Genomic DNA, 15,274 nt, shown 5'->3' with positions numbered 1-15,274 from the left:
TGACAATTTTGCGTTTTTTGAGATGCGTGTTTTACCACTCACAAGTAAAACAAACGTTTTTTCGCGAGGGAAAGAGACAAGTTTTGCCACGCATCTGTGCGTAATAGCACGTAATAGGAGTAGCCAAAACAATCTCAACGTGTAATGTAACAAGTGCACTGATGAAATGACCGGAAAATTTTGTATTTATTAACGGGCTTTAATTGTACATAAGCCAGGTGCTTTAACACCAATTGAAATATTTCTGAAGAGACATCTTTCAATAAGATCCTCAATACTACTCAATGTCATCTCCTCCCAAACTTCATTTGTCCACAACTCGACGTTATTTAGCTAATTGGGATTTTTGTTTGTAGAATTGTTATTATTATTGCGATTTTTTCTAATGTTTTTGTAATTGTTTCATCCGGCTTACGACCAAGACGCAGCCAAAGGGGTTTTAAACATTTTTGTACTCTTGAATTTTACTTTTGAAAACTTGAAAAGGTACAAAACAAGCATGAAGTGCGCATGCTAAGTGTTGGGACATTCGTCAGCTACTGACGTCATCAGTTCACGTGCACGTTTCACGTTTCAGCACTTTTTCTTTTCAATCTCACCGAGAATGGTGTTCCAGTACGACTTTGGAAGCTAATTTCGACATTTCGAGCTAACTGTGTCACTCGAGCAATAACTCCTTCCTGTTGCTGACTCGCACATAAATTCATCATCATCTGAAGTGCAGTCCTTTCAGTAGATGCGACTTAGGCTGCTTCCAGGGGGAGGGAGGGGGTACCCTGTATAATGCGAGGAGGCTCCACCCTAAAGGGGTACCTTTTTGACGCTTCAGGTATATAAAAGGGTAGGGATTTCACAAGGTGAAGTATGTTAAAGGGTAGGGAAATCTGTCATTTCGGTCTGTAAAAAGGCTCAAAACTGCTAAAAATGCATTATATTAAGTCAGCTTATAATATTAATCTGCTTAATGCTTCTTTTATGGAATGGGTAGCGTTCGCATTTATGAGATGAATCGAGATTATGTTTAATCCCATTTAGGCCCAAACAGGCTATTTCGGTTTACATGAAAGAAACATCTAGACCTAGTTAGTACATTCTGGAGGCGTTTTCTGCCTTTGTCAGTCATGATCAATCTATGAAAAGACATGCGATTGGAGAAATGTTTTGATGAAGAACACGAACAAAATTGCTGACAGCTCATTCCCTTATCTTTAACTGTGAATTTCAGTTAGTTGTTACAAGACCAAGCAAACGGGAGGCAAAACTGAGAACATTTTAGGTGCCAATTTTATTTAGCATTAGTACCCTTGGCATTTAGGCGCATTATGGAATCACATATTTCCCAGGTGTGTTAAAACGGTTGTCTGAGATTAAGTACGCTTCGAAAGATCCCGGTGATGGAGTGGAAAAACCCACATATTATTTCTTTAATCTAGTTCTACCCGAAATTCCGAGGTCAACTTTGGGCGGATGGCCCTGAAAGTAAATACAAAGAAAAATTGTACCGACTTATATGGAAAGATTACTAAGCACGTTAACAAAACTTCCTTGAAGGAAACAGGGCTTTTAAATAAATAAACAAAGCTGTACCGCCATATAATGTGATCAATTTTTTGAGGTTGAGTGCACGAAAAATCCAAATTTTTTAAGGTTAAATCCATCCCCATTGGCTACGTCCTGTGGTTTGCTTCGAACACTAAAGAGTTTTATTTCTTTTCTCTTTAGCCTTGCCCCTCACACTCACCTAATGTTTTCTACACGACCCAACAAAATAACTACACGATTTTTCGGATAATTTTTTCATTTGACTAGGTGACGCAAACTGGTTCTTTCCCTTGCATGCCGAGTCCTTCACGAACCAAATTTAGATTTTTATAGGGCTCACAGGGTCAAGGGTTTTTCTTTTAAGTTGTTATTTCAAAAAAAAAAACCATTTCATTCATTTTTTTTCTGCTTTTGCTCCACGAATAATGTTAGTGTGGCAGCAGTCAAAAGCATGCCGCCATACCAACAAAACGGCTCACAATACCAAAAAAGGTATTCACTAATGAATAAAGAGGGCACTGCCACGAGCCACTTGGAAATGATATGGACACACCAGAAATGGGTCTGTAACAATGAAACCACTAATCAAATGCGAGTCCCTCTTTTGCTGACTGAAGTACTTTGTAAGTGCAACAAATGCAACTATTTACGGCTGTCTCTCGGCTGATCCTGAAAGAAAACAAGAACGAAAAGGATTATAACTTACTTGAAAAAATGAGACACGCCTTACTAACAAACGGCTTCCGATATCAAGAACCCGCATATAACTGTGCAGAAGAACAGCTGATTCATTTTTGAGAATGATTATATTTTTGCTGAAATAGCGAAAAAAAAAACACAGTTAGACTGTGCGACCGGGAGTGGGCAATTTACTCTGTTTATTTAAGCTACAGTACTTAAGTTGATTATTATAAAATTCAAGTAACTGAATTACCGACATAATTCAATTAACTTAATCAAATGCTGCTCGTGTAAATCAGGTTTTCAACGATCTTTAAGTCGTTTCGCGAATCGATAATTATACCTCTACCGGTGAAATCTGACATAAGGTGACTTATGCTACGAAAAATCAAACCGATACCTTACTCAACGAGTTGACATAATAGTAAAATCAAAATACATAAAGGAGAAATTAGAATTGAGCAGCGGGCTTTATATCAACGGTACTTTTGCGATAATTAACGATCGATAAGATGCTAGGTCGTTTCCGAAGCTAAATGTAAAGGTGTTTTCCGGTTGATTACTGAGTTCATTAGGCAGACCAAGAATGAACTATATTTTTCCATGCTCAACCTACTTATGATATTTCCAATGAATAAAATCGCATTGGGGAATTGAGTCAGTTCCCGTCTGTCATGTATTTACCAGTCTTCTTTTCATCATTTTCTGCAAGAGAAAATCTTGAAGAAATTTTTTTATAAGACTATTTTATTTGTTACCTTTAGACCATCGCCGAAAATAGCAAGCCCGCGGGTTTACAAACGACGGTCTCCAGCATGGTTCTAATTAATTTATTTTGAACTGGAGGCCAGATGACCACAATCAGCTTTTCCTACCCGCCCAATATCTAAGAAACGCCTAGAAACGGAAATTAAGGAGTGCCAAACCATTTTCCGACACGCCAAAAAAGAACTATCAAACATGAATGTAAGCACATTGTACTGGCCCTTAGGAAATGCTCTTCCTCATTGAAAATAAAAGTGATTAGAATTACCCTGTCAGCATTCATGGACTCCAAAACACATCTTATTCTGATGTAGAACGATTGTATTCAGCAAAGTGTCATCGACTAACGAGTTGCTTGAAAGAAAGAAAAGTTTTATCAAGAATTTTCCTTAAGTGCAGTAATTCTCATATAGTGAAAAATACGCCAATCAAGTTCAAACAATTTGTGGGGATCTCCAGTATGGTAACAAGAAGTCAAATGACCAAGACCAGTCTTATTTATGCGCCTCCCTGTTTAATACGTATGCTTTGCTGCCTAGAGAGTAGCCGACTTTTTAAACATGCACACTCAATTGGCTTCAACAAACACTGACATATTTGAATCTACGAAGAGTTATGAACAATCCTACCCTTGACGAACCAGTAGGTGTCTAAGTGGTAACATAAACTGCACTTAGTTTCGGAAACACTTTAGAAAATTACCAAGCAATTAGCAAGAGTAAAAATGAGCTAGCGTTCTGATTATGAGTTTTAAGGGTTCTTGGTCCATGGCTCGAAAATACTTCAAGGAAACTTGTTTAACATGGTGCCAAAGCCGCGTGTGATTCAGCACATTCGTACCGCATAATGATCTCGTGTACCTTAATATAAACACAGCCACAAAATAAACTAGTCAGATTTTCCTTAAATTAGGTATATGAGAGTCACTTTAATAGACGAAGAGTTGCAATAAGAAGTAAAAAGTATAAATACACTCCTGCCGATTAAGTCCGGGCGAACTGCCATCGGGCAAACGACCTGACACCGCTTCAGGGGCACCCAACAAGAATATAGTTCAAAACCACTTAAACATAGCATTGTTGAATGTATTTTAGTATTTAGACGGTAGAAATAGGCATGTTTTTATCCCCTAAAAATTTTCCATCTGTTCGGATTTCCTAGCCGAAAGTCTAGTGATCCGAAAATTATAGGGATCAAAACTTACCTTTTCCAAAATTTCAGCCAGCAATTATACCATTTTTTAGATGTTCGAAAATCCTAGGAGAGGCAGGCAAGCAGGAAATTTTACAACAAATGTTCCGAAAATTCTAGTTCTCAAATCGTCTTCCGAACAGATATTTTCCAAAAATTGACGTTGAGTGCCCCTGACCGCTTCCTCTTAGATGGCGTCGATATTGCTGTAACTTGCTTGTAGAAAAAACAACCTTTCTTCATGGTCTGTCAAAAAAAGCACCATACTAGTTCCTTCGTTTTTTTCCACTACATGTTCCTGTAGAATATTCATTTTGACGTAACAACTGTGATTAAAATATAGTCCAAACTTCTAGGACCATTTTTCATAGCAGTTCTTGCATCAAACCATCGCTGATTTCCGCGCAGCAGTTTACAAAAATTCAAGATGTGAACGATCCATAGCTATCAGAAAAAATGGCGTCATAATGAAACTTAACATCCGCCAGCGTCGTCGCGAGCATAAAAAATTGTCTGTTTCAATTGGCGAACAGAAAACGTAGACTTTGCTACAAGTCGACCTAGTTCTTATCCCGAGCGAAAAAAATCGAATGAAGCGAGCTAAATCGAGGTCGCGCAGCGACCGAGCGAGCGTTAGAAAGTCTACAGAAAACGTGACGTTGACATTCAAGACTCCTCTAGCCTGAGCAAACAACCGACATTTCGCAACGTCACCACTGCTTCCCCCGCGAACAAGCACGGGAGCCACATGCGCGTCCACACGTGGGTCTTGGCAAATTTTTGAACGGACGAATGTTTTACTTGTGCAACCCGTTTACATGGAATCATGCAAATTCTGTTACAGATTGCTGTACTTTCTGCCGTTCAAAAATTTGCATGGTTCCGCAGGTCCCATGTAAACGAAAGGCGGTTCGGTGCAAGTTTTTTCCCGTTCAACAATTTGTCCGGATCCGTGTAACTTAGACTCCTTTCAAGCATATTTTTTCTGTTCCTGGAATAAAGAAATTCTCCTTTCATTAATGTAATAGTTAGAGTATTGTCTGAGCTGTTTTTCTTGACTACTTTTACAAAAACAAATGCGCTGTACATCCGTTACATTAGGGAGCGGTCATTGTACAATGCTGATGGTGAATTATGGGTAAGAGGAACTTTCGAACAAAAGAGACTGGCACTAGCGCAAGAAACGCCTAGAATATCACAGCAAACCTGTCGTTTTGCAAACGTTTACATCTTTACAATTAGCCATGCCTTCCGAATGTCCTGTTTGCCATGAAATTGCTGTTGAAGCTGAGCAAGAGGGAGAACATGTATGTCACGAGTGCGGAGCTATTGTAGAAGGCAGAGTTTTCAGCACGGAAAGAGAAAAACGTGGTACCACTTTCGTTAGTACCAGTGGAAGGACATTCAACGATCGTCACGAGCTGTCAAGAAACGCGAGGCAACGTTTGCCTACGGTTGAATCGTCAGTAACTAGAAGAACCCTTCAATCTTGCTTGCTCCACCAAGTGAAGCGCCTCAACCTGTCGAATGAAATTCTCGAGAAGGCGCGAGATTTATTGTTCTCTAGAATTTTGCCGATGAGAAGTTCAGGGGCAGTTCGTGGCTTGTCGTTTCGAAGAAACATTTTTGTCGGTGGATGCTTGTTTATCGTTTGCAGGCAAAATAATATTCAGGTAACCTACAGACGCATAGCTGAAGTGGCTGAATGTAACATGTTTTTGCTTGGGAGGTGCGTGAAAATTATGGTAAAAGCGCTTGATATAAAATTGGATCGGCTGAGTGTCGAGTCTCTTGTTGTCAACCTTTTGTCGGATTTTTCAGTGCATGACAGCTCCTCCGAGAGGTTGTGCACCGATCTTTGTCAAATTTGTAAGTGCTTTGGCCTGTTGTCTTGTAAAAATCCTGCATTGAAAGCTATCAGTTTAGTGCTACTGGTGCTCGAGTGCCAAAACTTGTCTCCAACAAAAGAAAAGATTTCACAAGTGTTAGGAAAAAATTCCTTGAAAATCGAACAGGTTAAAAAGGAAATGGGTCGCACAAAGATCAGTTTACTCGATCTGGGAAAAGAAGTGCCATGGATACCAGCATCTGTGACTCAAAGGGGAATTACTAAGCACATCGTTGACATTGTAAATTTTCACAAGAAATGTGGGAGGCTTGATTTATCTGTTGTCAAGTCCTTGTGGATGAAAAAGAAAGAAATCTCAGACAGGAATCGCAAGGCAAAGATACAGTTGGCCAAATGTCGTCTCCTTAATCAGGAACATCAAAATCTAGAAATATCTAGTGCAACAAGTGAAACAAATAATGCAGCACCGTCAGTTTCACGGAACTGCTCTGAGGCAAGAGGGCAACAAGTGCCTGGTTGCCATGGAAATGATTTGGGAATTGGTACAAAAGTAAATGGTGAATTTGCCCCACCCTATGACACATCTTCAGTTGTACTGACAAGTGATGCAAGTCTTGTAAGTGGGGGTAATGTAACGTCAACAGTCTACATTGAAGGTTTGACTACTTGTGCAGATGGAGATGAATTGGATGACAATGATATTTTGATAGAAAAACTTCTTAAATGTGGTTACTCTGAAGAAGAGTTAATGGATGGTTATTTTGAGGCAAGAATATGTGATATCCAGAGTTCACAGCAACTGGATGGAGAAAGAGAGGATCTCGATGAACTTGACATTGCAGAAAAGGAAATGCATCACTACTTATGGTCGGTTTCAGAGATGGAGAGATTGAGAAGTCTGAAGACTTAGTAGTGAAGTGGAACAAATTATTAATGGCAGAAAATATTTTTATGACAATGTGTCTTTGAATAGTTTTTGTTTCCCTCAGGATCCTAAGAAATTGCTAGTCGAGCCTTCTTTAGCAGCAAGGCTATAAGCGTTTCATCCTTTTTTTTGTCTGTGTGTGCACCCCAAAAGGGGTCATGGTCCCAAGTGTTCCTAGCATTTTCAAATTTGGACTCGTTTTTTTTTACTGGTACTCATGATTTTGCACAAGATGAGTCCCAGGACTCACCACAACTATTTGTAACAAATCACTGATTGACGCGCCATGTTCATCATGTTTTGCCGAGTCTTTGGCAACGATGTATTTCTCTCCAATCGAAGCCCTTGATTTTTTTGTATTTATTCGCATTCTCAATCAACTCAGAAACAAATCATCGCATATGATATGAAAAGTACAGCTGTAAATTTCCTGAAGAATACTTGACCGTCGACAAACAAGCACATGAGAAACTTTAAGTGGCGAAATTCTGTTTCGTGTAGGATTAATTGCCTCCTAATTTCTTAACTTATCTCCAAGCAACAATCTTGACTTGTCGAGAAAGTATCCATATTTTCCCCATAACGGATTCTTTTTTTGAGAAGCAGTGCAAACAAGGAAATTTGGTGAATAATTTTAAGAACATGCCCTGAAGTACCTTATTCTCCATTGCATGACCAACCCATTTCAATATTGTTTTTCCTAACTAGTATGTGTTCCATGATGTATAAATAAGATGGTGAATTTTTTAAAGCTAGCTAAATTTACGAGAAGTGGCATTTTTAATAATTGACAAAAGTGACTTCATGAAGGACAGCAGCATGATCACGCACCATGTTTATGACCTTTTCTTCCTGATTATATCCAATATTGACCAACCCATCACTCTTTCTTCAAAGTTTCTAACATTATCTTACTTGACTTTTTGTTTTTCATTTTGTTTTCAAAGTTTTGCTCAATTAAAAAATTCAGCTATTTATTAGCCTTATAATAATATTTTTGGTGTCTTCCTTGCTTCTTAGTCTGATTTCCTTCTTTATAAAGTATTGTAATAGGGTTTGCTTCTTGCTAACATTTTTGGAATGCAACACAGGTTGCCAACTATATTGCCCTTCAATTTTTTTCGTTGGATACAATTTTTGTTTTTCTTTGTTTAATGTACATTGTTTAAATTATACATGGCAAATAAATGTATGATAAAGTGTAAGATAAAGGAAGGTGTATTTTGTGTCAAGGACAGAATTAGCCTGAGAAAACAACCAACATTTTGTGATGCCACCGGTGGTTTCCCTGCAAAATTACCTCTGAGAAACGAGCCCAGAAATTCCATACTGATGACGTGCGGTAGTGACATGCCATCCGCATGGAATTTCTGAGCTCGTTTCTCAGATGAAAGCACCGGTGGTGTTGCAAAATCTTGGGTGTTTTCTCAGGCTAGGATAGAATGGTATTAATGTTGTTATATTCATTTCCATCCTTTATTGCTAAAAAAAAAAATTGAAAAGAATTTGTTAACTTCAAAAAGTGCAGTATAGGATTGACATCAGTAAACATGATCCAAATTTGGTCATCAGAACCTACAAAGAACTAGCCTGTGTAGCTGGCAGGATTAGTGGGCGAGTGCTGTAGTTTTTTGGCGGTGGAGCCAGTTGAAGATTGGGAGCTAGTCAAATTGATCTCCCAAATCAAGTTTGAGCTAGTCAAATTGATATTTCCTCACAGGCTTGCTGCTCTTGAAAATCCCTGGCAGCATCTCATGGCAACTCTGCTGTAAAGAAGAAATCCTGCCATCTACATGTATGCAGGCTGCAAAGAACTGGCCAAAGGATTTAAGCCATTAAGAAATGGAGACATATTTTCGATGGCTTTTGATTCAGTCTCCAAGGAATGGATGTTAAGGAGGACAGTGTTGGTTATTGTTGAAAATTCAAGTTAAGTTTATTGATCCAATATTGTTTTTTTATCAGTGCCTTAGTTACATTTTTTTATTGAAGATGAGAAAATTATACAGTACTATTAAGAAACTGGTCATCCCTAAATAATTATTGGAACAAGTTAAAACAAAAGTTAGAAGGCTTTGATTTGTGATACATGTGTAGTCAGTTCTTAAAGAAAATGTATGTTCTCTTCAACTACTGAAGCGTTTTTTTTTTTTTTACTTTTTATCTGGTGTTAGAGTTACTTCTTCAAAGAGACTTGTCTCTTTGACAACAAGGTGTCTAAACCAAAGGAGCTGACTATCTCATCTCATACTATAAAAGGTATGTAAAGTCAAACCTCCATAAAATAGGACCAAATGGAGGGGACTGAGGTGTCCACATTATAGAGGTAGAAATTGCATGAATTTTGGTGTCTTTGGGACAAAGAGAACTGTCTGTAATAGAGAGGTGTCCATATTACAGAGAGAAATTGCATGAATTTTGGTGTCTTTGGGACAAAAGAGAATTGTCTAATAGAGAAGTGTCTGTATTATAGAGGTGACTGTAAGGAGATGTTTGACTGTACATTTTTTATTCTGCACTTTTTTTATAAAAAAGAATGATTGTTTACTTAAGAAAAAAGGCAATAATGCAAAAACATTGCCAACATTTTGTTGTGCAATGGAAAATATTATCGCTTGATTACTTATTCAAAAGGCCTGTAATCAGATTAAACTCCCTAAGATAAAATTGTACTCATTGGCCAAATGTGCATTTCTAAAACCTCGCTCAAAGTAAATATAAAGACACAGGAAAGTCTTATACCTTTTTACTTGTCACGTGTATAGGATATGACCCGTAACACACTTTGTTTACTACACTACTTTAAACAGAAAAATTCCAATATCAACTTATACTTGGTATGATGCAACAAAAAGAAATGTGAATGAAATAATGAGAACCACTTTTCCTGTCATAAAAGAAATCACTATCCTGCAGTTAAGTACTAAGGAAACCAACTGGGTTATCCAGTGGATAGAGTTCTATCCAATGGAATGCTATCCATCTTTTGAACACTGAGGCCAGATGTAAAATTAAGTGCCTATAGGAGAGCCCACTGCTTAAATGCATGGCTGTTCAAACACACTTTGTACAAAGGAAGGATAGTGCCTTTAGATCTGCCTAAATACATTGCCGTGTAAAGTGCAAATTAAAACAGCAACTACCATATTTTCTCAATCAAATGCTCCTTACATATTTCTTTATATGATGATAAAACTGAGGGAAAAGGGTGAGATGAAGGGGGAAAAAACTTTAAAAGGAAAAACATCAACTACAGCCATGAATAAACTACCGATTCAAGCAACTGCCTGGTCCCCGCAGCTAAGTTTAAAACAAATGGCTGGACCGGAGCCAGGAGGGTTGAATTGAGAAGATACGGTTAGCATTTTCTACGTCAAGCAACTACTATGGTTAACTGCGTTTTTTCTTTGAACCAGCAGGAGGACTATATATGTCCTTCATTTCTGACAGAGTCTGTAGCATGATTGTTGTTGGAACAACAATCCAAACACCATTAGCGCACACATAGATGGTCCAGAAATAGAACACCTTTTCAAAACTGTCAAATGTGGGTGGCCAGTCCTGCAAAAATACAAATGATTTATTATTATTATTCATTCAAAATATTTCCCAGATTCTGATTGGCTAAAAGCACACCCATAATTCACCATAACCAGCTACTGATGACCAAATTTGGAAGAATTTTGCGATTAATCAACTGATGATGCAGCTTTCTTTCAGGTTAATGCACCATTAACTGAGATCACCTGGGGATGAGGTTGAGTTGTTTTGGTTGTGCAAACAAAAATGGCGGACATTTCACTCGTTTCAAGAGTAAGAACTAGGTGAATTAATGGCTAAAAACATGGCGAGAAGGAGCAAGAAGACAACTCAAGGGGGGACATCTGCTATTTGGAGAATATTTGTGGAGCTGAACAACCCTCAACGTGCACTATCAAAGATTAACTTAACATCGATGGAGGTAAGCATGTGTTAGCTGTTTTTAAGCTAGGAATTATTTTGAATGAATAATAAAACAATTATTGAATTTGGCTTCCATATCATATGAAGAATTATGGGGATCTCGGAGGGTGTTATCCTCCTTGATCTCCATAATTCTTCATAATATACTCAGCCTCATTCATCAATTATTGTTAAATAATTATTTATCAATAAACTGATTATCAAAATAATATTCATCCTGATTTATTGAGCTCACCAAAGGAACATGTTTGAAGCCATCATAAGCCTCTCCACCACAATACAAAATGCAGCCTGTAATCTGGAAAGTTGACACCAAAATTGACATAAAATGACGCCACCATAGATCCTTGACAATGGATCTGTACCTGAGGAAAAAGAAGATAGCAGCTACGATATCAAGTACAGAAAAAATAAGAAATTAAAAAAATAATAATGGGGCTTCAGGGTGGGGGAATGGCTTATTGGGTATAAGTTTTAACTTCAATGCTATATGGGTAAGCCTCACTATGGGTACCTGGGGCTTCAGGGTGGGGAAATGGCTTATTGGGTATAAGTTTTAACTTCAATGCTATATGGGTAAGACTCACTATGGGTACCTGCAGACATTATTTTCATCACACAATCCCCATTTTCCAGCAAATCATCGGTTTTCAACAAAATTGTCATATATCAAGAATTGTTTGGTGTGGTAATGCTACCAACAAGCTCAAGCAACCATGTCAGTGACAGAAATTAGAACATACAAAAAGGTAAAGGTAATGTGTAGCACACTTTTTGGCAGTGAGATTCCTTTGCCATCATCGCACAACTTACATTTATGCTCTCATACTTGATCGAAATGGCAATGAATGTGATCTTCACTTTCATTTTAAATTAAGATCATCATTTCATCAATAGCGATGATCGTGACTTCAATTTTCTTTGAAATTTTACCCAGGCCATAGAGAGTCTCATGGGCGAGTTTGTCGTTGGTTCTCGCCCTTGCTCTGAGACACTTCTTATTCTCCAGGTGTTTCCTATCCTCAAAAAACAAATTCCAAAATCAAGTTATTTTTATTTGAAACAAACACTTTCAAGCAAGTTCCTGTATGTATTTCTGGGGTAAATAAATTACATTTTATTTTACCTGTAGATTTTTTTCAATCATAATAGATGTGGAGACTGAAATTTTCTTATGAGGGAGTATTCTTGTATTGGTAGGGTGACATCAAAATCTCTTGGAAAATTAGAAGACCTTATGGGCTACTACAAAGTTTTTTAGTTGCCACCTCTCGATCTATAGGTAGATTTGCAAAGTGGTAAACCCCTCTCCTCCCCTCCCCTTCCAGCAAGATTTTCAATATTATTAAAGTCAAACCTTGTTGATACGGACACTGAGGGGACCATAAAAAGTGTCGTATTAACAGGGTGTCCGTATTAAGCAGGTTGAGTTTAGAGAAAATGTACAGGCTTTCTTTCCCCAGGGACAAGGCAAACTGTCCGTAATAATGAGGTGTCCATATTAAGCTGGTGTCCATTTATAGCCCTGTTTGACTGTATAAGTGTTTTGAGGTCGCACTTTTATTAACTGCAAACTATGTTCATGTACACTTCATCCTAAGTGCATAATATTTCAGGTGGTTCAGTGTTAAAATTGGCACCGATTTTTTTCCTCAGTTTTTGGCTATGGAGTTGTTAATAATCATGATGCACTTTCCTTAACTAAGGATAAAATTGATCCCCACCAAAGATCATATGTAGAGGGTACATGTAGATGCAGTAACTAATGATTTAGAGGGGTAGCACACCCACAAAGTTGTTCTTTGCTTACCTGATTCCTGGTTGATTTGGAATTTTGGAAATGTTGGTTTTTATGGAGAGAGGAAAACCACATTTCCCAGAGAAAAACCTCTCAGAGCAAAGGAGAGAACCAATAACAAACTCTACCCACATATGGCATCGATGCAGAGATTTAGACCCAGGCCACACCGGCAGGAGACGAGTGCTCTTACCAATGGCCAATCCCTTGCTCTCCTCGTATGTATATAGGAAATGAGGTTATATGTTTTCAAGTAAATGAAGTTGAATAAGTAAAGTAAGACATACCAAAGGATGCAAAGAGGGCCCATTACACCCAGTTCCAAAAATGAAATTGACATGACTAGAGGATCCTTAGTTGGCCAGTAACGAGCATCTAGTTTGCCATATTCAATGACCATCCACTTTGGTCCTCGGGCACAGGTACCGACCACCCTGAATTAGTAAACAAGAAAACTTTATCAATATTTTAAACTATAATTTACTATTAATGTTACTCTATTGGCTTCATCACAGACAAGCATCACTCAAAAGGCACTCCTTCACAAATGATTCCTCACAATAACGGCAAAATAAAAATGGAGAAAAAAAAAACGGGAGGAATAAGGTACATATAAATCCTTAAATTGCCCATATAAAAACAACAAGAATCACACATGTCGAACCATGATCCTTTTGTTGCACTTTCAACATCCTTCATTTTAATGGTCAAAGATGAGCTTGATGCACAACTTCAGGGAAGTCACATTGATCAAAGGCAAATAGTGGTGGTCTTCTCATGTTTTCTCGCAATGTTAAACAAACATGCAAGATGGATACAGCTTTAAGTAATGCATCAGTCAATTCCAGCTGTGCCAATAATTCTACATCAGTACTAAAATTATAAACTGGTGCGTATCGTCATGGCGTGAAGTCTTAATGAGAATCCTAGCACTATTACAAAGGAAGACGTTAATTGAAACAAAAAATCGCTCATTAAAATGCTTAAAACGGCACTATTTGACTGTGTGATCAATGAAAAAATTTGCAGTGTTGACAGGGGACAGCTCAAGAATCCCCACCCCCGGGAATTTGTTATCCAAGGCAAAAAAAATGCTAATGCCCGGGGGTCAGCCCGGGGGCGGGGGGGGGGGCTTGGCGCAGCTGGAATGACTGATGCATAAACGTGACCGATCATGAATGCGGTATCGGTATTTCATTGATTTTTGACACAGTATTTCGGTATTTGCCAATATTTCTTACGGTATTTCGGTGTTGGGTACTCCCCAATGTCCCCCTCAAAAGGTCTATAGTCTGAAAAAGGGGAGCGAAATGAAGGAGTTTTGTCATAAGCGGCTTCACCCAAACTTCCCTTGGCTGCATCCTCGAGCCTCGGGGGCCTGAATCTGAGATTTTCTAAAGAAGAGATTTCATTCCTTTTTCTTGGCACCCCTCTATCCTGCACTTATACCTCAAATATTGCAATAAACGCGGAGTTTATCCGTGGCCTGGAATTTTTTCGGGAAAATGAGTTTAAATAAGCTTTTAGCTTAAAACTTAAGCTTATGTTAATGGCGCCCATCTCTGAGATGTACCTCAGCTCAAATCTCGGAGGCAATTTAGACCTATCAACTAAAAAACTTTCAATACACTACTCAGAACATCAAACTAGCGTTAAGATCACAACGATAGATCTGATCTTACCCGTCCATCCAGCAATGGATTATGCAGCCATTAAAGAGCGCCCACCATGCTAAAGCTGAATGTTTACCGCGCGGAAAACCACTCCAAATGAAACAGAATAACACCAATAACACCGGAATCAGGTTGACAGGGTCTTCAATGTCTTTTGTAAAATACTGGGCAATTTCTAAGGCTTTAGTTGAGTTAAAAGACATTTTGAAGGACACCGCTCACCGGTAAACTGTTTCAGGAGGTAACGCGCGCTTGACGGGTCACGCTGTGAGCATGCGTGTCAGCGTTGAAGCGTGACAATTGCGTGATGCAAACCAGATTGTTTACAAGCCTCAGCGACGACAACAACGAGCTTTATTTGCATGACCATACAAGCACATACAGTATTGCAAAGGCTATGTTACAACACAGGGCAATTACGTTACTTTGATAATAATTTGTCACGAACATCAAAACAAGCTGAAATATATTTTATGAATTGTATATTGATAAAGTAATTAGCAGGGGCACCCAACGAGAACATAGTTCAAAACCACTTAAACATAGCATTGTTGGACGTATTTTAGTATTTAAACGGTAGATATAGGCATATTTTTATCCCCTAAAAATTTTTCGTCTGTTCGGATTTCCTAGCTGAAAGTCTAATGATGCGAAAATTATAGGGATCAAAACTTACCTTTACGACTGAGTTTCAGCCAGAAAAGAGGCTCCCGAAAACTCTAGGTGTCCATTAATTAATCTAACACGAACTCAAGTGAAGAAAACAGATGGTAATGTTGTAAACGGGAGTTGATTTCGTGGCCAACAGATAAGTGTCGACTGTCGACTGCTTGAATATCTCTAGACCTGGCCGGTTTCGGGCTATCAATATTCTAAGAGACTTACAC

The 15,274-nt window shown here is 38.4% G+C and overlaps 2 protein-coding genes across 2 annotated transcripts; one reads left to right on the top strand and one right to left on the bottom strand.

The window, feature by feature from the left end:
• The first annotated feature begins 5,384 nt into the window (after window positions 1–5,384).
• Window positions 5,385–7,052, top strand: LOC140940150 (uncharacterized). The gene has a single exon (XM_073389049.1). It carries the CDS (start codon window positions 5,424–5,426, stop codon window positions 6,936–6,938), a length of 1,515 nt encoding a protein of 504 aa, XP_073245150.1. The 5' UTR covers window positions 5,385–5,423; the 3' UTR covers window positions 6,939–7,052.
• Window positions 7,053–10,262: 3,210 nt separating this feature from the next.
• On the bottom strand, window positions 10,263–14,634 carry LOC140940149 (emopamil-binding protein-like). Its single transcript, XM_073389048.1, has 4 exons — window positions 14,397–14,634; window positions 13,002–13,148; window positions 11,152–11,281; window positions 10,263–10,514 (listed from the first exon to the last, which is right to left on the bottom strand). The coding sequence occupies exons 1-4, from the start codon at window positions 14,588–14,590 to the stop codon at window positions 10,344–10,346; spliced, it is 642 nt and encodes a 213-aa protein (XP_073245149.1). The 5' UTR covers window positions 14,591–14,634; the 3' UTR covers window positions 10,263–10,343.
• Between the last annotated feature and the right edge of the window lie 640 nt (window positions 14,635–15,274).

This window comes from Porites lutea, chromosome 6 (assembly GCF_958299795.1).
Source record: "Porites lutea chromosome 6, jaPorLute2.1, whole genome shotgun sequence".
Classification (NCBI taxonomy): Eukaryota; Metazoa; Cnidaria; class Anthozoa; order Scleractinia; family Poritidae; genus Porites; species Porites lutea.
Note: the sequence above shows the minus strand (reverse complement) of the source record. Positions and strands in the feature narration are given on the sequence as shown.